This window comes from Onthophagus taurus, chromosome 11 (genome assembly GCF_036711975.1).
Source record: "Onthophagus taurus isolate NC chromosome 11, IU_Otau_3.0, whole genome shotgun sequence".
In the NCBI taxonomy this organism is placed as follows: Eukaryota; Metazoa; Arthropoda; class Insecta; order Coleoptera; family Scarabaeidae; genus Onthophagus; species Onthophagus taurus.
Genome location: NC_091976.1, coordinates 16,760,737 through 16,785,929, shown reverse-complemented (window position 1 = coordinate 16,785,929; position 25,193 = coordinate 16,760,737). Strand labels below are relative to the sequence as shown.

The 25,193-nt window shown below is 32.8% G+C and overlaps 2 protein-coding genes across 2 annotated transcripts in view; one reads left to right on the top strand and one right to left on the bottom strand.

Moving 5' to 3' along the window:
- Positions 1–25,193, top strand: part of LOC111419434 (dynein axonemal heavy chain 1-like) — an 84,935-nt gene that overhangs the window by 12,015 nt on the left and 47,727 nt on the right. The window contains exons 10-17 of the mRNA XM_071200080.1: positions 3,523–4,253; positions 4,304–4,442; positions 4,502–4,680; positions 4,735–4,898; positions 4,949–5,365; positions 11,872–12,290; positions 12,524–12,634; positions 12,695–12,786. Of these exons, the coding sequence (XP_071056181.1) occupies positions 3,523–4,253; positions 4,304–4,442; positions 4,502–4,680; positions 4,735–4,898; positions 4,949–5,365; positions 11,872–12,290; positions 12,524–12,634; positions 12,695–12,786 (2,252 nt within the window). The remainder of the gene's footprint in view (positions 1–3,522; positions 4,254–4,303; positions 4,443–4,501; positions 4,681–4,734; positions 4,899–4,948; positions 5,366–11,871; positions 12,291–12,523; positions 12,635–12,694; positions 12,787–25,193) is intronic.
- LOC111419436 (thyrotropin-releasing hormone receptor-like) lies at positions 13,012–24,594 on the bottom strand. Its single transcript, XM_023052236.2, has 4 exons — positions 23,857–24,594; positions 13,491–13,599; positions 13,338–13,437; positions 13,012–13,281 (listed from the first exon to the last, which is right to left on the bottom strand). Exons 1-4 carry the CDS (start codon positions 24,550–24,552, stop codon positions 13,065–13,067), a joined length of 1,122 nt encoding a protein of 373 aa, XP_022908004.1. The 5' UTR covers positions 24,553–24,594; the 3' UTR covers positions 13,012–13,064.

Sequence of the window (25,193 nt, the reverse complement as noted above, 5' to 3'; positions counted from 1 at the left end):
GATGACCTCTGCTGTTTTCTAGAGAACTGAGACGTATTTTAGCCTAAAGCTGGCATCACACATGTTTGTTTACTTCAAGGTCGCCTTTGCTGCGGGGTAGCTGTTTAAGTAGTTTGATATCGGGCATCAAACGAATTTCTGTGCTTAGGCTACAATTGATTTTGTGGCTTACTTTGTTTGGTGGTGCAAATGGTACCTGTTCTGGTTCACTTGCAGTCGTCACTCCGCATTGAAGTATTTGTAATGCACTAATTAGTTCGAAATGATTTTTGTAGATGGTCTGCAAAGATTTGTACTTTTTGCCCAAGATTGGTCTTTATTTTCTTATAAGAGGATTATATAATATCTTGGTTGCTTTAGATTTCTAGTGCTTTTGCACAAGGAATAATTAGTGCAAACATTTAAGCACGAAACGATTTATTACCAGCAGATTGTAAATCTTAGCTGATATTCAGATGGTTGCGCGATGTGTCAGACGAAATATTACAGAATACACAGCAGGGCGTTTCTATGTATTTTGCTTAAAAGTACTCAAAAATCTCCGCTAATCTGCTTCATTTCTTATGACATCCCAAAATTCTTAATTTGTTTAAAATAAGTGGAGGGTTAAAACGATAATCTAAAAATCTAGTTAATCTTGAATCGATGGAGGACTCAAATAATGTGTTGGTAGTGAAACCAAATATCGTAATTCTTAAAGGCAACAAATAGACAACTTCAAGACATCCATTTTATACCAGGTTCGATAGGTGACGTTAAGAAATGTGTAACATTGGAAGAATATTTTTTACATCTTTACTCTCACCTTATTCTCGATCTTCAAAATATTAGTGCACACAAACAAAAATGTAAGTAAACAAGTTTAATCCTTTTGACTGTGAAAATGACCACCATCTAGCTACCATATGTATATGTCATATAATGATTAGTTCCTTCTATAGAACTATAAATTTATGTTTCTACTGAACTGTCCCAAGTTTGATGCAAGAGAAACGTTTGCAACAAAACTAACAATTACTAGTGCAATTCTTAGTTGATGGTTACAACTTTTAGAACGTTTATCGAGAAATTTACACCCTATTAAGATTGGGCTCTCTTCAAGATTGAATAAAATCCTGAATCATCCAAAAAATGTCTTCAGCGATGAAGGTCATCTTCGGCTTAATGGCTGTATCACTAAGCAAAATGTGTGTTGTTGGACAACGTTTCCCAATAACGTGATTCAAGAGACTCCATTACAGCCACAAAATAACCATGTGGTGTAGATTTTAGATTTTATTCCGGAGAATATATGTATTTTAGGTCTGCAACGGATGGAAGTACTCAAAGATCCTTTTAATCTTACATTAATTGGACCATTACGAAACAATAAAAAGGATTTTCTACCGGAACTGCTATCCATAAGACAACGAAATGAAAACCAAAATAAGATATTAGGTATGTGCCAAAGAAAGGTTTCTGATTCTCAATGTTCTAAAAGATGAGCAAATGACAAAGACGTACTGTGAATAGTATGAAGATTCAATCTGTGGTGAACACTGAGGAAGTAGTATGCCAAGAATAGTGATAAATAACATATATAGTAGAAACCACGAGAGCTGGCAGTAAATCGTCATTTTCCGCTCTTACAAATGCCATACGTAGTAAATTAAAATTAACAAACCGCTAGAGAGTAATGTGTGTTAGAAGGAGATAGCATTAGTTTAATATGTTTGCTTTACAATTCAAATAGCCACGTCGAAAGAGTACGTCTGTTCTCTAAAGATGTAACTCTATAACTATAACCTCAAATCGAAACGTCTTGTGAGCGTTGTGATGAATCTGTTAGTGTTTTCACAAGCCGAAAATGTCTTCTTTGAAAGGAAAGTCAAGAAAAAAAAATCTATGGTGATGTTTATGAACGTTTTAAAATATTTTCGACATACATACAAAACTAAATAAACATTAAACCTTAAATAACCATTTAAACTATTTGTTAAATAAATTAATGATCACATAAACTTTATTATAAATTAATATTAACGCTTTTTCGTTGGTTAACCTTTCCTATCTTTGAAATAATCGTCTATATCTTGATCCATACTATTTTTAAGCGATGACTTACTGCTAGCTCTCGTGGTTTCTACTATATCATATATCTACAAAGTTCTCACTACAAATTTTTAGTAATATGTAAATTTTTCTCGCTGTTCTGGAAAAAGGCTGGTAAAAACAAGCGACTTGGAGATTTTTTAAAGCAGATAAAAACAGACGGAGAAGAAAAAATGAGAAATTCTGAAGTGGAGATATTAAACATCAAAATATAATCATTTAATTATTTTTATTTTTCCCTCTAGTCTATTCCTGATAAGATCTGCCTCTGCAATACCATCTGCGAAGACAATCTGGGAAGTTGACTGACAACTGTCTCTCTGACTTTTTGGTGGTCTCCTTGATGGTCTGGTTTCAGACAAACTAGTTATAGGCACAATTATCGACAGTCTGTTATCTGACATTCTACACACGTGATTGTGCCAAAATGTCTTGCTTTGTCTTCCCAATCTCACAATGTACTGAACTCCGCGCTGGTTTCTGATGTCGGAGTAGTTAAATCTGTCCTATTTGTCTTTCCTAAGACTGTCCTCCGTGTTTTCATTTCTGCTACTCTTAACATGCTCTTAGTTTTGTTTGTATCTTCGTGTATTTCAATGCCGTTAATTATTATTAGGCCTATGAAAGTCTTATGTGGTATACACATATTAAGTGGTATATCTCCACTTCCATGCATAACCATGACTTGTTCGATTAAGGTGTTCTTAACTACCAGCTTACATCTTGTTAGCTCCCTTACTATCATTATGCATTTAGAGACAACCATATTCTTTGCCCGCCTGATAGAACCCGTGTTATTAAACAATTTCTTTGATGTGCTAGCTTTTTCTTGGCTTTTTTGAATATAGGGATTGTTATCTGGTTATGTTATTCCATTGGCATTTTTTTTTGGCACAGCGGTCTGCTAAATAGCTGGGTCAGCTTTTCTGTTATTTCTGTGTCTCCATATTATAAATCATTAGATATGTTGTTGGTTCCGACAAATTTCCTGTTTTTCAATTTTCCAACTTTTTTTACTTTTCTATCTGGATTATAGTTCTTATGTTTACAAATTCACTAACATGTGTTGCCATTTAAGCAGAATGTAGTTTCGATTTCGGAGCATTTTCCAAACCTTGAGCTCCATATAGGTCATAGAGGTTGCTTCGTTTCTTTCACAAGTCTATATGTACAGCTAAGGTTTCTGTCGTTGATGTGCTTCTATAGGATAAGTAACTTTTCTTGTTTAGTTCTGGCAAATGTCAACTTTTCTATTACCGATGGCTTCTTCATTTTAATCAATATGTCTTATACAAACGTCGCTAACTTCGAATATAGGCTGTTTAAAATTGAATTTAAAATTGGCTTTTTTCTGCCACCTAATGGGCTGGGGTTATTTAATCAAAAAACGTTTGAATTTAACTTTAATGATTAATAACGATATTCTTTTAGGAATTCAAATAACTCTTACTTCAACTACAACATATAAAGATTGTTTAAATCTTGGAATCCTTCCATTTGCTGATGTATTAGTAAAAGCATCCGATGAAGCATCTAAAGAATATGGAATAGAACAAGTTTTAGAAAAGATGCTTGGAGATTGGGAAGGTGCCTATTTAGAATTAACAGCATACAAAAATACTGGAACGTACATCGTAAAAGTGGCTGAAGAAATCCAACAGATGCTCGATGATCAAATAGTTATGACACAACAACTGTCTTTCAGTCCGTTTAAAGGTGCTTTTGAGCAAAGGATCGACGAATGGGAACAAGATTTAAGAACTATGGCCGATGTTTTTGAAGAATGGATGGATGTTCAGAGACAATGGATGTATTTAGAGCCGATTTTTTCTAGTGAAGATATCAAAGAGCAGTTGCCAAATGAAAGTAAGAAATATGGATCGATGGAGAGAAGTTGGAAAAGAATTATGCGGAACGCTTACGAGTGTCCGAAAATCATCGAGTATTGTCCTGATAGAAAGTTGTTGGAAAGCTTAAGAGACGCCAATCATATGCTGGAAATTGTACAAAAAGGTCTTGCCGATTATTTGGAATACAAAAGGATGACATTTCCTAGATTATTCTTTCTTAGTGACGATGAATTATTGGAGATTTTATCCCAAGCAAGAAATCCCCTTGCTGTTCAACCTCATTTAAAAAAATGTTTTGAAAACGTTGCAATGGTAAATAATTTCAAAACAAAATTTAATTAATTTAATTCATAATTTTTCAGCTAACATTTTTAGATGATTTACAAATTACTCAAATGTTCTCAGCAGAAGAAGAATGCGTTGACTTGCGACCACCTTTTTATCCAAAAGGAAATGTGGAAAATTGGTTGGTGGTTTTAGAAGAAACCATGATATCTACATGTACATTTTCTTTAATACTTATTCTTTCATTTTTTTAAATTTCTCATTTTCTTTTTTAGTACGAACAACATTCGGTGAATCTTACATCGATTTATATAAAAAACCACGCCAAGCGTGGGTTTTAAGATGGCCAGGTCAAATAGTGATCGCTTGCAGCCAAACTTACTGGACTGCGGAAGTTGAAAATGGCATAAATAAACATGCTTTACCCGGCTTCTTCAAAGTTATGTTAGATAACGTTAGCGAATACATTCTTTTTTAAACGTTTCTTGATTTAATTTTTTCTTTTTAGCTCGACGCTTTACGAAGTTTGGTTAAAGGAACACTTACGTTTGTTCAACGAGAGATTGTTTGTGCCCTCATAGTTATTGAAGTACACTCGAGAGACGTTACGCAAACTCTCGTTGATAATAAAATTATGAGCGTGAACGATTTCGATTGGATAAGTCAATTAAGGTAGAAGTTAAAAGTCCATTTAACAAGAAATCGAAAATTATGTTATTTAGATATTATTGGATTGAAGGTGAAGTTAAAGTAAGAGCTGTAAATGCGGAATTTCCTTACGGGTACGAATATTTAGGAAACAGTGGAAGATTAGTTATAACACCATTAACGGATCGATGTTACTTAACATTAACTGGAGCTCTACATTTAAAATTTGGCGGAGCTCCGGCCGGACCTGCGGGTACTGGGAAAACGGAAACGACCAAGGATTTAGCGAAAGCTTTCGCTCGACAATGCGTAGTATTTAATTGTTCCGATCAGCTGGATTTTATGGCTATGGGGAAATTCTTTAAAGGTTTAGCGAGTTCCGGTGCTTGGGCTTGCTTTGATGAATTCAATCGTATCGATATTGAAGTTTTATCCGTTGTTGCCCAACAAATCATGACTATACAAAAAGCTCAAGTACAACGTTTGGAACGGTAATTATTTCTTTTATTTAGTAACATTCACTATATTTAAATAAATTCTGTACATTAAGACATTGTGGTATTGTGGTCGACGGAATCTAATCATTTTAATTTAACCGTTATAATACCAGATTTTTTGCGACTTATAATACAAATGCAATAGTGACCCCATATTCTTGTGTAGTAGACATGATAAATCTTCTTAAGTCAATCAGCCCCAAATTGAGCCCTGGCCTCCTTTATTTTGTACCTACATTTTCCTCTATATGCTGCTGCTCTTCGCTATATTCTCACCATCAGCAGATTACATGCATCATCGAACACTGTTCATGCAGCTTAAACATCAGCAGTAGATGGGTCCCCGATAAAATCCGTGACAAGTGGTGTTGACCTCTAAAAATTGTATCTATAGATCAAAAAAGTAAGAATGAAGTTTTGACCAAAAAAGTATAAAATATCAAAGATCTGTAGTCTTCACACCCCAATAAGATGGAAGATCTGAAAGAGAAAATAGGAACTTAGTAGAAGCAACGAGAACATTATTAAATAGTAAGAAGTTGAAAGCGTTTTGAACTGAAGCCATAAATTAAACTTACATATCAAATAGAATACTTTCCTTACCCCTAAGAACTAAATGTCCTACAGGAGCTATGGCAACATAAAACAGCTGATTTAAGTGGAATCCACAAGCTAAGCAAGGATGATAATGTGTATCAAGATATTGCGAAGATTCTATTTATTTATTTATTTATTTATGCACATAGGACACAGCACAGGACGAACCAAATAAAAGCTGTGTCACTGAAAAGAATAAGAACAAAACAAAATAATAAAGACACAAAATAACATCAGTAGTGAACAGTAGTAAAAACAATAAAATAAAATAAGTAAAATAAACGATCAAAAATTCTGATTGAAATTAAGGAAACATTCTATAAACAAGTAAAAAATAACAACAATAAGGAATTGCTGATTGTAATGTTAACAATGATACGGCATGCTCCCAACAGCAGCTAAGGTCGATTTTTTAAACGAGTTAATGGATTCATAATATATCGATGGACAGACGATCGGCTGATCGAACGGCACGCAACAATGGGGAATGTTGATAAGCATTAGTGCGGGTTGTAGGAGTGAAAAAGAGAAAATCATATCTCAACGTTCTGGGCGGAACATGCAAATTCACTAGAGACGTAAGCGAAGTCGAATTATAGATATTACGAATTAATTTATAGAGTAGCAATACATCACTAGCAAAACATCGCTGAGTCAGTCGCAGAAACCGAAAGGATTGGCACGCCGAGTTGTAGTCAACATAGGTGATATGAGACTTCCGGCATAAAAATCGAAGGAATCTCTTTTGGACTAGTTCTAATCTTTTCACGTACATGTCATATTTAGGATTCCAGATGACAGAACAATAATTTAAAACGCTGAATACATACGCAAAATAGAGAGTTTTTATGGAACTGATATTAGTGAAATCAGTCGCTGATTTCATGACAAATCCAAGCATGCGAGAAGCCTTGTTGACCACCGAGTCGACGTGCTCATTAAATAAAAGTTTGCTATCAAAGGTCACTCCCAGATCTTTTATAGACGTGACTCTCTGCAACAATTCCCCACCAATAAAATAATCAAAACGTATGGGATTAGCTTCCTTTGTAAATGTGATGGTAACACATTTACTAAAATTTAGGCTAATAAAATTTGTCAGACAATATTGAGCAAAGTCGAAGAGATCGCGCTGAAGAGCAGAACAATCCTTAGGGCCAGATACACGGCAGAAAATTTTTAAATCGTCTGCGTACATTAAACAGTTTGAATGTTTAAAACAATGAAAAATATCATTAATGTAAAAATCGAAGAACAAGGGGCCAAGGATACTTCCTTGAGGGACACCGGACGAGACGGCCACTGCCTGTGAGGAGAAACCTCTAGGAAGCGAGCCACTGTTGTATGTTGCTGGGCAAACCAACTTGTTCTATTTTATTTAATAATAGCAGATGATCAACCTTATCAAATGCTTTGCTAAAATCAGTGTATACGGAGTCAACTTGGCACTTATCGTCAAAAGAATGTAAAAGCAAAAAAACCATACTGTCGTTGGTCTAAAACATTCTTAACAATGTAAGAAATTGGTTTATAAATTAAGCTCTCGAGAACTTTACCGAATATAGGCAGTAGAGAAATGGGCCAGTAATTAGAAAAGATTGATGACATACATTCTTCTGAGAAAAGAATGATGAAATTATAAACGGTAGATTTGAATCAAGAAGAGAAAGAAGAAGAAATACGAGATGTGATAACTACGAGTTGGATTTGGTCAGAATTTGTTGTCAGTGAGTGATTGTCAGTAATGGAAAAGTAATAAAAGCAGAAATTAATGCAGTGGGAGAAAATGAAACGTGAATTACTGTGAGTGAGCAACAAATAAAAATTAAAGCCCTGTTACTAAACTGTCATCAATGAGGATATTTCTGACCCCTTTAATTATGAAGTTACTCAATTGTATGTGTGTAGTGCTTTAACCAACTCAACCCAACTCGAATCAAGAAACATAAACGACGATGTCTACATTATGCTTCGTCAAGGTTTTAGTAAAAATAAAGAAATCCCTATATGGCCTGAAAACATCACCTAAAAACTGGTATAAATAGTTTAACGATTTGATGTTTAGCTTGAATGTTGTGTGTTCTGAATATTATTGTATTTATACTTAAGTAAGAATCTTGTATAATATACTTAACATTTTCTTTACGTGGTGATCAACAAAAGACTTTTTAGGTATGCTTATAACACAAAATTTAGCTAAGAATAAAATGACTATAAATCAAACAACAAATCTTAAAAACATTTTGGAACGTTTTGATAAGCAAAAAATTGCAAACCTGCATGGTTTGCAATTTTGTGTTTTCACTTGAAAAATATTGAACCAAAGCAATTGAAAATTAATTCTGGAGAGTTGTAGGCATAAAAGACAATGTTTGATATATGGTGGGGAACATGTTAAGGCACCAAAAGAAAAACACGATTAAAATATATCTCGAATGGCGTGGAGAGATATCAAGGACGAAACAGTATTGAGAGATTGTTAGCATAATGCAAGCAAAAAATTAACATTTGCCCTGATAACGTTCAGGTATAATGTTCAACAACATCTTATGATTGAGAAATGTTGATACAAGATAAATAAGCAATACAGTTAAACTTATCATCGCCAAAGTGTTCTTCAACCATACACAGTTATTTTAATTGATTCTCCAGTTATAAGAGGATTTATATATAATATTTCACCAATAGAAGAGGCTATGGATTTATATTGGATAAACGTTGTTAATCTTCAACAAGATGGTGAACCTTTACTACCATATATTTGATCTGAAATTTGGCATGATCAATTTTTAGAAGAATCAATACCTATGATATGGTACTCAAAGATACCTACATATGATGCTCAAAGACATCTTATACAAAATCCTTAACATGGATTTAGATGCTGGTCGCTACGATTAATACTACATTGATGGAATATTATACACTATATTTAGTAACTATATATAATATTATATGCTGAACGATGTTATGTGGTTATCACATCAACTATATCGCCACGACCGCACATTTACGGTTTTGATTAATGAAGCCGAGGCCGCTATCAACCAAGACACTACACTTCAAAATGTATAATTACGGTTCATCAAACTTAGGTCAACCTCAGTTTGACATGAAAATGTATGGTTTAGGTTAAAGAAGCTGAGGCCACTCTCCAGCAAGATGATTATACAACATTGGCTCACATATACCACGATGCCTCAGCCGCAAGTAATCTTGGCCTATCTCACAATACAAAGTCGCCATATTATATGCTATCCGATATTACATAGATGTGACATCAACTGTATCGCCTCTGCCAGAAACGGGGTCGACTTAATTTAGTAAATTGTACATTTTCCCTTTCACGTTAAGCCGAGGTCGAGGCTCCAATAAATATGGTATATAATACTGTATCAATGTGGTATTAATTGTAGCGCTTGGGCGGCAAGCCGTTTTGGCTTAACGTAGAAGGAAAAATGAATAATTTTGCTCTATTAAGCCCAGGCCACTTGGGATAATGTGGCGCATTATGTGCTTATGAGTTGTCGAAATTCATTGCTCAGTATTCGACTAATACATTAGAAAAGAGTGCAAAGAAATAGGAAAAAATTGTGTACATATCGCTTTAGATGTCACTTCCTAGATTACTAACATCTTTCTAATTGCATTTACAGAAATTATAACTAATAAAAAGGATATAAGCATATAAGAAGTAATCTAATACTAATCTTTCCATGACAAAGTCTAGTTACAACTTTGAAACTTGGAAACAAGGATTTAATACTTGATGAGTTTTCCTTTCTTTTTCACTGTTACTGAGTTCACAGATTAATGAAGGTTTAATATATCTAGTAAGTTACAAACCAATTTTGTTGCTAACGATACTATCGAATACCGTAGATAATATCTCGGAGCGCCAGGAACTGTTAATAAATAATGGATAAGATGTTGCGCAATCAAAAGGCTAAGTTATCAAAAGGCTAAAAGTTATCAAACGTGTCTCATTGTTAAAAACTGCTTGTTAGGGTGAAAAATCGTCAAAATGGATCAGAACATGTCAAAACGTTTCAAAAGTTGTCAGAAAGTATGAAAAAGTCTATTTTAAATCGCTGCATCAACTCTTTGTCAAGTTTTCGTCAACACTATTCCGTATCAAGTCTACAGCATGTTTGTATCAAGCCTTCACCATGTCTCTATCAATTCAAGTTTTTACACAAAATACTCTTTCAATCATAACTAATTATGGCTGCACATATCTATCATATCTTCGAGATTGCATAAAATCTTCATATATCTTTATTAAACCTTCCCTATGGCTTTGAAGTGTGTATCAAATGTTTAATATAACTTTATAAATTGGTAGATACAGTAAATCGCTCAGTTTTCTTTAAATCTCCATCATTTCTGTATTAAGTCTGCATCGAGTAACTCCGTATAAAATAATATTCTCTACATCAACTCCTCACTACGTCTCTATCAAATCAAGTTTATACAGAATCTAGTTTCCTTCATATTCATCAATACACCAATTAGGAGTACATCGAGACTCCTCGAGATTGCATAAAATCTCCACATATTTTTATTAAATCTCCATTATGTAAGAGCAGTCTGCATCAAATGTTTAGTACGGCTTCTAACTTAGTAAACGCTGTAAGACGGCCTCATTCTTCATTAAATTTTCAACATTCCTGTATCAAGTCTGCATTGATTGTCTCCTAATAGAGTCATCATCTCTGCATCAAATTTTCACCATATCTCTATCAAATCAAGTATTACACAGAGTCTAGTCTAAATCTGTATCGAGTAATGCCATATAAAGTCCACATCATCTCTATATCAAGTTTTCTGCAGGATTCTGTTAAATTAAAGCTGTATAGTGTTAAAACTTTAGCAGTCTGCATCAAAACTGCATCTAGATGTGTATCAAGACTTATTCAAAACTGCATCTCTATACAGTCCTTATTAGATCTGCAAAGATGTCTCTGTAAAGAGAACTTCGTATAAATTCTTCATCCTCTATATATTCTTTAGGTTATAGTCAAATGTATCATCAAAACTATCTCTTTCATGTCAGCACTATATCTCCAAACGTGTAAACAACTCTGTATAAAGTCATCACATCAAGTTTTCACCTTGTGTCTATTAAGTCAAGATTCCTCCAATGTTACATTAAGTCTCTGTGAAAACTTTCAGGACTATTTTATGCATGGAAATTTTATCCAATCACCCGCATATAGTTTTCAACCTGTGTCTATGAAGTCAAGATTCTTCCAATGGAAGCTTGGAACTCAAGGATGGAACTTACAGTCAAAAGTGTCATCAAAACTGTATTTAGACGCATTATGTCACAGCTCTCTCATGTCAGCACCAATCACGTCAATTTTAATTTGTTTTGATGTGAGCTGGATTTTATGCCCGATATCAAAAACCATCTAGTTTCTCCTTATGAATCTTGTTGATCATGTAGATAAGGTATATCGGTCTTTAATAAACATAAACATACAGTATTTCATTCCATTATTTTGAATTGAGATAAAAGGTATTATTTCATCACATTAGGCAAAATATATTTTAATATTTTAATAATTTTTTTTTTTTTAACAATATTTTAATGGATTGTTTATTTTAACCTTTACCAACGTTATTTTAATATCGAGCTTGTAATTTTATTGAATATTTTAATCCCTCCGGAAAGGCTATCCATTAACATTAATTATTGGATATATTTCAAATTAATAAAATCCATCGTTTTCGATTGAATAATTTTCATATTATTGGTAACAAAAGCGACGTAAAACAATAAAAAAAAGCGATAAAATGTTACCCCTAAAGTTATTTGTTCCACTATTCGATCAATTTAGGATATTTTCAACTTTGTTACTTGATTTACATTTTTACTTATCACATTAATTTTTGTTTAGGTTTTTGTTTGAAGGATCAGATATTGTATTAAAAGCATCTTGTGCTGTTTTTATAACGATGAATCCGGGTTATGCCGGAAGAACGGAATTACCAGATAATTTAAAAGCGCTATTCAGACCGGTTGCGATGATGGTGCCTAATTATTCGTTAATTGCTGAAATTTCTCTATTTTCCTTCGGATTTGGCAACGCAAAACGCCTAGCTAATAAAATTACGACCACGTTTAAATTAAGCTCGGAACAGTTGAGTAGTCAGGACCATTACGACTTTGGAATGAGAGCTGTTAAAACTGTAATTGCTGTCGCGGGTAATTTAAAACGAGAACGACCCAATATGGATGAGAATCAAATCATATTAAGGTCTTTAAGAGATGTTAATGTACCTAAATTTTTAAAGGATGATTTAAAGTTATTTAATGGTAAGTATTTTTTATTTTATGGTAAGAATATTTCTAGTGTAAGTTAAGATTGTAGCATATTTTTATTGAACTAAAAGTGGAACTTATATTTTGTTAAGTTTTTGAAAATATAAACAGAAACTTTGATTTATTTATCATTTATAATTTATTATTAAAACAATTTTATGTTATTTTATTTTATTTTTGTAAGTTTAAGTTCTTAGAAAATTTCAAAGTAAATTATTTTAATAAAGGAATCGTGTCGGATTTATTCCCAAGAATGATTGAAGAAGTGGTCGATTATGGTGCTTTAGAGGAAGCCATAAGATTTTGTATAAGAGATAAAGGATTAGAAGACGTTGATGGTAATTTATTTTTAAATTAATATTTTAATCCAATTTATGTTATCGAAATCTTTTTTTTAGATTACGTTAGAAAAGTGATTCAACTTTATGAAACGACCGTCGTGAGACATGGATTAATGGTGGTTGGACCTACAGGTTCTGGAAAGACAAAGGTAAGTGACCTAAAACACAAATTTTTCCATCAAAGTTGAGACGGTTTAGTAAACATTCTCGGTGGTTAACGAGAAGGGAAGGGCCCTGAATTGAGAGCAAATATCGTAAAAACCGAAAGCTTAGTAGCCCTTTAGTCGGGTTCGCGCGTAAAATATATGAGTAAACAACACATTTCATTCACTATTAGAAATAGATTAAAAAAGATTTTATTTTTATGACACACATTTATTAAAATAAATTTTTGGATTCAAGGTTACATTAAATACATCTTTTATAACTAATTAAAAGCATTTTGAGTGATCGTAATAGCGTTTCGAATAACTTGCCATAAGCATCGTCGAAACGTTATCCCATACATTGAATACAACATAAAATTTATGCTATAATTTGTGTAGAAAATTATCATGCAGAAATGTTGAATGCACCATATAATTTTTGGTGGTTCTTTGTTTAAAACGCTTATAACGAAAAATGTGTAAGCTCTTATTACGTAGCTGCAACAAAAAGAAACATTTTTTTAAAAATTATTTTATTTATTTTATTTTCTTACCTGGGGAGATTAAAGCAGATGAAAACCGATGAAACTAAAAGTAACATCTTTGAGATACCATGTTGGATTTTCGTAGACATTAAATTGGTTGATTTAAAATCTGTTAAATTAATAACGAATAAAAAATTAAGCAGTAATAAGTTAATTTTTTACGTATTGATGAGAGTTGTTCCTGTTCTCTTGGATTACTCATTGGACATTTAGTGGTTGCAGATTTTTGAGAGGTGCATTGAGAACCCGATTGTTTGGTAGTTGAAGAAATCTAAAAAAAACGCAACATATTTAGAAATCAAAATAATTCACCATTCTCTGGAAAATAATTTATTACCCATCGTGTCTATTGTTTATAAATTAATTTGCCCACGTTATAACAACGACACGATGCGTCCATTAATTTAACGATAGCTTTATATACGTATTAAATTCCCTAATTTAACCTAACTGTATACGACGCAATCAATCTTGATCATATCAAATCATTCAGGTAGTTTTATGTAATTGTGATCTATGCGAAATTAGTACTCAAAAGCATATAAAATCCTATCTATTTGGAGGCTAACTTCGTAGAAGTCTACGTTCAGTTATAAATTTATTATTGTATTTATGAATTCCTTTTTCATTTCATCAATTTATTTTCGTTTTTATTAAAAACAAAGCCCACATTCAAAAGGTATTATATTTATTCAATACCATTGTTATAATAAATTCAGACCATTGTGCTTTTTGTCAACAAATCAATTCTTTACTATAATAGAGAAAATATTTCTAATACTGGATTACAATATTCGATTTATTGGATTTATTTAACAAAATCGTGATCATTAAATTTATAAAATGTTATATAAACAGCATTTAATTTCGTTTAGGGTATGATTTAAGCTCCCGCAGAGAGAACCACCATAAAAAACTTCACTCTTTCCCTAATATTACTTTTTGTCCCGAAATCCAGCTGTGGCCGAAATGTCTTTATTAAGAACCTAAATCTTAATAAAACTTACAAGAAAATGTTTTATAGCTATCTATTCCTCTTCATCCCTTTAAAACAACATTATCGATCGTGTTAATCTCTTATTGTTTGGATTAATCAAAACGTAGTTTACCCATGTGCTCTTAGTATTATAACGTGACGAGGGTTGTGAATTATATCAGATTAAGATAATCCATCTTCTTTAAATCTTCGCTTTTTTATCCTTTACTTTCTTTTTTTTTTTGTTAAACGATCGTAAATCGCTATTATATGTAAAAGTAAGGAGCTTTTTTTGTCTCTTTACGAATGTGTCGTCACCCTTTCGCTTCTTTACTTTTATGTAGCTGTAAAAGAAGCACTATGGAGACGTAAGAAACAAAAGAGTCCGGTCAATATTGGCTATTGACGATTTTTTTTTGTGTTGTCCTTGTATTTTTTTCTAACTTTCTCTATTACTATTAGATGTGATAATAAACAGAAATTAAGAAATATCTCAAGAACGATATATCTCGTTATAGTGATTAGAATTATTCTGGAATAAATTTAAATTGCTCCTAATATTCATTTAATAATGATTTATTAAAATCCCGATTTATTTCGAAAATTTTGTGGAAATCATTGTTCTCCTAGTAACTGAATAAAATTGGTTTTTACATTTCTAAACGCTTATTCCAGATGAGTAAACATGTTGTTGAAACTGACAATTCAAAATTGTCAACAATCATTTCAAAATATTTTTATAAATGTCAAATAGACTTTTTTAAAGAAATTGATTTTTTTGTAATTTTTAGCAGTCGTAGATAAAATGCTGTATATCACACGTGGGCTAGAGCATAATTACAGTACTCGTGTGATTACACGACTCGGTCTACGACCTCGTCGTGCAATTCTCCACACTCGTACAGTAATTATGTTTCTAGCCCACTTGTAATATAAATAACTATTATGTTTAAATATTAATGTTTCAGAAACTAAAAGATATTTTGAAAATTAGTTACTTTCATAATTTGTATAATAAGTGCTGAGAATTTCGTATTGATTTATTGAAATTTCAATTTGTTATGATTTGTGGAATATGAATTAAAATAATTGCTTGACCATTTCTTTCATTAGAAAGCTGTAAGAACGTAGTTTTGAGAGAATCGCGTTTAACTTTCGAATACTAAAACTGGTTCTTCCCAATTTCCAATAACTTATCAACGAATCTACAAATACAGTTACTATTTCTTCATAAAATGAAGTTTTCATCGCTAACTTTTCTTTCTGTGATTTCCAGGCTTTCCTGGACAGACTTATTACATCTTCAGCAGATTAATTCTTTTTTTGTCCATTTTTTCTACGTATATTTTGACTTCTTTGCCAATAACAACATTTAATGAATTCATTATTTCTGAAATAGCACTACATCTTTCGTTAAACAGATTAGCCGCAATATAAGAAGAAATATCGACTATTTGTGAGCAGTAATGTAGGTGCTTTGAAAAAAAAATGATAATTAAAGTTCTAAATGTATTTCCCCTCTTAAATCCGTCTAATACTATTTCACTAATAATTACGTTATTTGATATTGTACTTGCAATATTGGTTTAAACGTTTCTCTTCTATACCTTTCTGAGAATATCTAATCTTTCTACTTCTTCACCTATTTGTATCTTTACCTAATTCAATGTAAATATTATGTTCATACAGTTTGTATTGGCCAGAAGAAGATCTGTTTGATCACTTAATAAAGGTGCAGAAGATATTTTACCACAGTGGTTTGAAGGAGAAAGTGAAATTAATGATGAAGGCGGTCAAGATGTTATTACCAATACAGATGAGAGAGGTGAAACACATTTTTTTGAAGAATACAACCTCGATTTATTGTCTCACTCAAAATCTGAAGGAGTGATACTACTGATGAAAATTCGGGACTAATTCAGGTGATTGCCTGAAGAATGGTGCCTTATGGAAAAGCGGGATGATGATGAGTTTCTACGATGTTAATATGGACAACAGTTATGGAATGCTAGAAACAAGTTCTCTACAATTTATCAATTTTTACCTTCTTTGAATTATGGCTATCCACACAATAAGATATATACCAAGGATTTGGCAACATCCTATGCTTCGCTTCTCTCTGGATGAGCAATGTCGCCCATTCAGAAAGTCTAACTTAAAGAACTAATCTATATTTAACTTAAAGAAAACCGTTGCTGACGCTCATTAAATGCTCGCAGAACCTAGTCGTGTCCAAAAGAATCTGTCATGAATGGTTTAAACGTTTTATAAGTAGAGATTTCGATATCGAAAAGATAGTGCAGTTAGCTGACAAGCTGACCATGACTCAACAAGTTGTTTCACTCCGTTTACATGATATGAGCAAGATCCAGAGAGAATGAATATAGGTATCATGTCAAATGATGAACGCCACATGAAGAAGCGAAAACCAACATACGAGATTTTGCTGGAAAGACAAAGTGGATTTCTTTTGATGATCCTGAATAACCAGGTTTTGTTGTGCATTTGACGGAATTAACAAGGCGTGCTATACTATGTGAAACGATTATTGCTGTTCGCTGTCAACAATAATTAGTGACGTTAAAATCAAACGACTGGAAAGGGCCAGAACACATGACTAAGTGATTTTATTGCATGACAGTGCGTAACCTCATGACTAAACCACTCAAATCATAGATGAACTGAAATGAGAGTTGAGAGCATATTTAATCATATCGAAACTCCTTCAAGATTGCATCAAATTTTCATAAGACCATATCTCTATTATGCTTACATAATTATGTCCGCATCCAGATAATTTGCATTGGCACTATTGACCCCACTGACCATGACGTCACATTTTAAAAATTATTAACTTTGAATAACCCTTTTCCATTAATTTTCTCCAATTGGGCAAATTTTTATTTTATTTGCGGATCATGATTGAAGAATATGCCAAAGTCTAACACTGTTACATCTTAGATTTGTATAACATTATAATCGTGCATACGTTTCAATAAACTGTTTTTTGTACTTTTCTTTAAATTCACTTCGGTTAATCAGCACTTACTGGGGAATATTCATAACAGTATACGCTGTACTTCAAAACGTTTATTGAGTTGTTTACAACCATTTATTTATGACGGTTATAAAATCTAAATAACATATGTGATGCCTTTGGGAAAGATAGAGACTAGCTCCTGCAATTACATAGCTGTTAATGCAATAATATTAAAATAAACCTGTATCGGGACAAGATTTGTTGATAATTGGATCCTTGGTTTGTTTCTTTTCAATACCATTCTGATATTGCCTTTGAATATTTAAATTGAACAATTTTTTATATACACTTATTATCCTTACTTCTTTTGTATCTCGTTATCTGTGAAAAAATGGATCGATTTTTATGCAAAGTTTTGTTATTCAAAATCTGTTAATATAAATAAAGTCCTGATTAAGCAAAAATATCTTGTTTCAGTGTAATGTGATATTCATTCAAATTGAAACTGAATCATCAAATTAATTAAATAATAATATTAATAAATAATTAAATACGAAATTGAAAATTTTAGTCCCCCCAAATTCAATCTGGTGACGAGTAAAAGGAAAATTTAACGAATTCTCCTTTTCTCCTTAAAGAATTGAAATTTACTTGATGACAGACGGTATATATATATCAAAAAAAAAAAGCTTTCCCAGTTCGTTTTTTATCTTTCTGTAAACTAAATAGCTTTCCTAGAACGAGTAAGTGAACTAGAACTTTAAGAGCTTTTATCCCGGTTAAATATTTTGTGAATATACCTTTCAAATGTTATTATTCATTAATGTGGTTAAATTATTTAGATTTCATCTTTTTAAATGTAAAGGACTTGAGAACGAACTTACAAATTGTTGAATTGAGAGGATGTTTTTTGTGATTCAAAGGTTATCATAACAAAAGTAAATAAATCTTTATTTAAACGGTAGATATAAAATTCAGGTTTCGTTCGGCATATTTTTATAGGGATTTAAACTCACTCGGATGTAATAAATTATAGGATAACAACCTAAATATCCTTTTATATTCCACCGATACTCCAACCATTTTTTACTAATAATAACTTAAGGAGGAAATCTTTGCTACATTTTTATGTTATCGATGCTATAAAATTGTTGGTAAATCTTACTAAATCGTTACTATAATTTTTTAAAGTTGTTTTGTAAAATTTTGATTGACCGAACAGTTTGTATTTAATAAAAAAGGTTTTTTCAGAGGTGATACATATTTTTTCAGATACAATAAATTACCGATGGACACTTGTTTTAAATTTGTAAAAGATCCATATATTTTATTATCTGTGTTCCGCTTGAATGAGAATGTTGGGGTTTTCAAAGATTTCCAATATTTACTCTTCGCCTGCAAAAGTTGCTTCTGTTTCCATTCTGTCAATTTCTAGAGTTGACGAGTTCTAGAGTTGATGGCTTGATCAGCCATCAACTCTATTTTAGTCATCATTTTTCAAAAACTTCAAAGAGACAAAAAAAATTACAATGTACTGCTTGATCCTAAATTATCAACTTTGATGTATCAAATAGTACTTCCATTTCGCCACCAATGTCTGAATCTCCTCTTCTTTCTAATATGAATATCCATATTGGTAGCCTGTTCATTTCCAATACGTCCTGTCATTTAAAGTTTAAGTAAAGTCTGTCTTCCATTCCATTTATATGTTTATCTCAGAATCTTCGTCTCAGTCTCACTCATCTTCCTATGTCCTGTATTCCGCATTGTTGTCTAATATCTTCCTTCCGTATTCTGTCGTATAGCGTTTTGCCTTGTATACTTCTTAGTATCTTCATTTCGACTATTTTCATTATATGTAAAATCCGGCTTGTATCTGGTCCGCACATGCTATGATGCGTCTTATAGCCGTTTTTTATATCTTGATTTTGCTTTTGATATGAAGGTTGGTTTTGGTTTCATTGCGCTTCTATTTGAAAATCGCTTCGACAGTTTTATATCAAAGGATCTCTAATTTTATTCAAGTAATTAAATGATTGCTATTTGCATAAATTCTTTGTGTTCTCTACAGCCTTCAAAAATAAGGTAGTTGTTACTATTATTATCACTGAGAATGTCCTACCAGATCTAGAAATTGTGGAAATTACCGATACTGCGCAAAATGCAAATTCAGTGGAGAATTCGTTTGATGTGACTTAAATGATTAACGATGATACTCAGAAAACTCAAGAAGATACAGGCTAAGTCGTGAGAGATTCAGAAACAGTGTTAATATCAAAAAAAACTTTGATGAATGCGATTTATTCTTGTGTGGAAATTTTTATGAACAATAGCTTTTCTTTGAAATGAGAACTGTATGTTATACAGTGACAATTAAAGTGCGGGAAATTTGGCAAAAATCCCATCCATTACAAAACTCCAAAACATATTATTTTTGGGCTACGTCCTTTCGTTGGGGTTGTTATTATTAAAGCAGTTTATATAGAGATTTATAACATCCTGTAAAACCTAACCATTGTATTAAGAAAATATATATGGAGAATCTTTATTTTCATTTCCACTTTAACTAATTGTTTCATACAAACTTACATCATGTGAAACCATCATACGAATTCAGATTAATTCAGGGTAATAATTCTTTTTTAATTACGAAAAAACTTTTACGCATATTATGTCATCACAAAATACTCTTTATCACATATTCTACGATAATACCGGATTTCCCCTTCAATTTTCACTAGTTACCATTTCAACACCTTTCCATAACTTGTTGTGGTCGCAATTTCATTTCAGTTGGTGAAATAAATTAACAAAAAGGTTAGTCAAAGGTCATTTTTAGTCTTCCGTGCGTGGTTGCTTGTTTGTTTGTGATGTTACTGAACTAATTTTCAAGCGGGCAAACGTGCTAATTGAAACCTTGTCAGTTTTAACAACGACGTAGTTGAACCATTTTTATAAACTGTAACGTGCTCGTCTTTAATTTTAAAAAGTTTAACTAATTTTATGGTATTTTTCGGAATTAAGAAATGTTCTACAACATAATCTGTCAATCCTATAATTATTTTTTGATAAGATGGATGTAACTTCACATTTTTAACGAAGTCTCTGAAGATGCCTATAAGGCGAAACTAGTCAGATGAAAAATAAAATTTTAAAATTAAAATTGAGTCATAAAGGATCTCCCTGTCTTACTTCTCTCACAATGCTGAACTGTGGTCCCCGACATTCTAATTTGTCTCCAACTTATTTGATCTTCTCTCATAGTAGTCTCCATAGATCTCGATGTTCTACAAGAGAAAGTTGTACTCCTTTTCTAGTGTACTTTTAATTCTTCTTTGGTGTAAGACTGATACGGCGATAATAGTTTTATATATTTTTTTAATGAATTATTTAACAGTATTTGTGATCTTTTCCATCATTTTGCAATCCTTATGTTAGTTATGATTTTATTGAATAGGACTTACTAGGTTTCTTACTTTTATGATTCGTATTTATGCTTTCTAATATGGTTTAAATCTGGCATTATAGAGTTCTTGGGCTTTCTTCCCTTGTAAATTATCCATTGTTTTCAGCCTCTTACTAACTGCTTATTGATTTTTATCAAATTTTCTCAAAATTTCTCCGCTGTAGTTTTTGGATTGGCACCATATTTTCATTAATCGTTTGGGTATTAACGAAAGGGTATTAAAAGCTACTCTCGAAAAATCCCAAGCACTTTCTAATGAATATGAAAAGACCCAAGTGGTACAATAGCGTTTGTACTAGGATTTTTCGACATAAAATCCGATGAGTGCGATCGCCTTACTTGGGACGCAATCGAATAAATAAATCCCTGATCCTTCGCTCTTATACGCACTAGACTGTAGTCGTTTCTGAATTTGGTTCTATTTGTAACTTCCGCGTTTGATACACTTCTCATATTCGCCACTAATATGTAATCTATTATGTTTTTGCAACCTGTTTGTGATTGCCAGGTCCACTTTCTGATTTCAGATTTCTGAAAAAATTGGAATGTAGTTATTGTTAGATTTTAGCGAGTCGAAGAGTGAAACTGTATGAGCAGTTCGCCCCTATCATCCTAAATGCTACTCTATTTGGCCAACTTTAGACTTAAGTCTCGCATGACTTATGTTGGATATGTAGTGAGTATTTTCTTCCACAAGTGTTCTAAAAAAAAGAACTCTACTACTCTTCTACAACTGTATTATTTATCTTTACAACCAGTATTGCTATGCTTTGATTTACTCCTCTGATTATGAATCCTGCGCCTATATTGATTGTTTAAATACTCTCGTAGTTTCTTCTTTTTCTCTTCATTCCCTACCCCAGCGTACTCCTATCGTGGTGTTGGGGGGTAGCTTCGTATCGATCTTCTGAAATTTTCCCTTTCCCCAGCAAGACCCTTGATCTGCTCGCTGCAATCTGCGTCACTCGGTCTCCCTATAAGTTGCCTGCTCTGCGCTCTGGCCTTCATGTAAGTATATCCATGGTTTGCTCACCTCTCCCACTCGTCTTACGTGTCCAAACCAAAACAGCTGTCTATTCTCAATTATCCTCTCGTTCGACTGCCTATTGAGCTTTTCTCGAATACGACTGTTCCGTACTTTGCCCCGTTGTGGCTTCAGTCTCAAGCTCGTCTGGTGGATTGTCGTTCATAGATATTGATACCTGATGATCTGGGTAAGTTGTTGACTATCACATTCGATGTGGATGTTATCTACCTGTTTCTCTATCCTCGTCACCACCATAACTTGACTCTTCACCTTGTTCAACTTCATGACCCTATCCTTTAGAGATTCTGACCACTCGCCGGCGATGAGGACTACATCATCTGCATATATGAAAGCCTGGCATATGATCGGTCTGAGGTTGAGCATGCCGACCATCGAAGATTCTGTTTATCTCTTGCATGTCTTCACCACTTCAACCATGGAAGCTACAAATAGCAATGGGGATAAATTGTCCCCTTGTCTAACACCTTTTTCCATTACGAACATGCTAGAGATTTTTCCGTTAAGCATCACCGCTCCCTCTACTCGCTGGAACATGGACCTGGTTAGTTGTGGGGAAGTCCCTTTCTTCTCTAGTCTTTTCCATACCTTTTGCCATGGATATGCCTCATCAAACGAAGAGTGCATATACAAGAAAGCCAGATATACAGATTTGCCTTTGCTGATCCATTTATCAATTATATAGCGGAGTGAAAAAATGAGCAAAAATTGCAAAAATGTTTTGCAATGACATTAATGAGACATATTGCCCTGTAATTTTCTCAGCGTGTCGAGTCTTCTTTCTTGTATATAGAGGTGATTATGTTTCTTTGCCAATCTTCTGGTATCCGACCTAGTCTCCATACCTATTGGAAGAGTTCTTTAATTTCTTCGGCCAATACTATGTCTCCTGCCTTCACCATTTCTGGTACTATTTGGTCCTCCCCAACTATCTTTCAATTCTTCATTTTGTTGACGTTCGTCTTGCATCCCTTGGAAGTTATTGACTCTACTTTGTCGCTGATTCTAATTCAGAGGAAACTACTGATGTAATATTCGTGTATTAATGGACCCAATAAAAATTTTATTATGGAGGTGCTCAGCTCTTTGTACTGTAGTTATCAACGGTTTCTTTTCGTGCAATCTTTTTAATGGATTTTCTGGATTTCAACTGCTTATTTTACAACAACACTTTAGTTATGTTGGAGATTTGTTAATTGTAACCTTAACTAGTTATTTTTAGTTCATATTGGCGTGGACCCACGACCTAAACAAGTCTCTCTCATAAATACTTTACAAAAGTCTAACATTTTATTCCGTGTGAGACCCTTGTTAGACTCGGAATGAATGCAGGCTGTTGTACAAATTTTGTTAATTTATCAGTGCTACGAGACGTGTCCGTAAAATAAGTACCGTTTTGAAAAAAAAAACACATAAATACATTTTTTCAAAATAGAATTTATTTTTACATGTAAGAGCATGTCTTAAACTATTTTTCTACTTAGTTGCCACCCTCTTCGTGGAAAGATGCCGCCAGTAATGACAAAGTTGTCTTAAATTTTTCAATCACTGGTCACAAACTTGCTGAAGAATTCATCTCCTTCATCATTGAGGAGTAAAAAATGTTAAAGCACTTCCAAGTCGCTTCGTTTTGTGAACATCCGTGAGCATTTTTGGAACACAATTTCCGATAAGTTAATCGTTTTATGACAATCTCATGCAATACAGTGGATCAAAACGGACCTACTTATTTTCCGGACACGCCTTATATAATAATGCCAAAAAGTTTAGTGTAGACCACTCCAGTTAATCCATATTTTATTTTAGGTTTACGTTTTTGTTGAAAATTATTACCTATGAGATCATCATTGAGATCAATTTTATTATTAGAAATTACATGCACTACAAATTTATGATTTAATTGTTGTTCATTTGAATAAGAAATGGGATAATTTGAAAATGGGCTATTTCTGCAACCGTGTTTAAGAGTTAATACTATTTTTAATATTATTAAATTCTTTTTACTATGAAATAAGTAAATTAAGAAAAGCCAAATTTTTAAAATATTATTAATTATCTTACCGATTCACCAAATCTTCCACCACTACCTCCACTGTCTTGAAAGTTCCCGCTCGCTATTCTCTTGCTAAATTTAAAAATACTTCTTGCAATCATCACGTTCATTACAACAATTAATACGAATGGCATAATAAAAGAAAAAACGGTATCGAAATAATTAAGAACGGTCATTATGCTGTAAAGTTCCGGAACGATTTCGCATTCTAAACCATTTTCTCGCTGTAAGACTCCGGACGTCCAAAACACGTAAGCATGGATAAACATTGCAACGGTGGTCAAGCCAAAAACGACCGATTTAGCCCTCGAAACTGTACACATTTGTGGTCTTTTCAAGGGATATTGTACGGCTATGAATCTTTCAACGGTAAAAGCGACTATTAACCAAGTACTTAATGAGCTGGAAACTTGACTAACGTAAACGAAAAGTTCGCACCAACCGTCAGTGTTAAAAAAGGAATTTAAAAAGACGACGACGAATAAAGATATTAGGTAAACTAAATCCGCTATAGCTAAAGCTGCTAAATAATAACTTGAACTTCTTAGTTTTAATGAAGTCGATAAAAATACAACGCATGATAATAAGTTGCCGATTACACCGATTATTATTAAAAAAGGAATGTAATAATCTCTTAAAAGTACTAAAATATCGTAGTTAAAGATCAAGAAACATTCGTTTTCGTGAAAATAAGTTAGATTCATTTTAATTTGTTAAGTTTCGATTTAAGATATTCAGAGATATTTGGTGGGCTTTAACTACGACGTCGCGACGCTTACTGAAACCACGCACAACGTATTCGAGAGCTTCGCAAAGTTCAAACTAGAACTAAAGCGCGTGCGTTAAAATATTGTTGATAGTTATTCGTTTTCTTAATAGCTGTCGAAATATAGGTATACCAAATAAATATGGATTAATACTAAAAAGATATTATTAATAAATTACATTTTCGTTTTGATCGGTTTTCATACATGAGATATCGTGATTAAAAATGTTAAAAATTGTTTAACACTATGCTCTGAAATCTTCTTTAAAGTAGTTTCTTTAAAATCGATTACTGGAAATAAGCTTTGGTGATTCGATTTACGAGTTAATAAAAAGTGATTACTTTGCTTACGAGAAACTACCTACACAAAGGGAACTTGTTGCTTCATGAAAAAGTTAACAACCTCGCGTCATATTCGGGACGAAATAGTGCTCGAATTTTTAGCTTAAAGGAAGAAAATTGGAATGGGAATATGAAAAGAAGATATCTCATTATTAATAATAATCCTCATGTTTCATTAAACCTGATTATGGTTAATCTTACAAATAGGTGCTTTTAATATGTTGCGTGGGTGACATC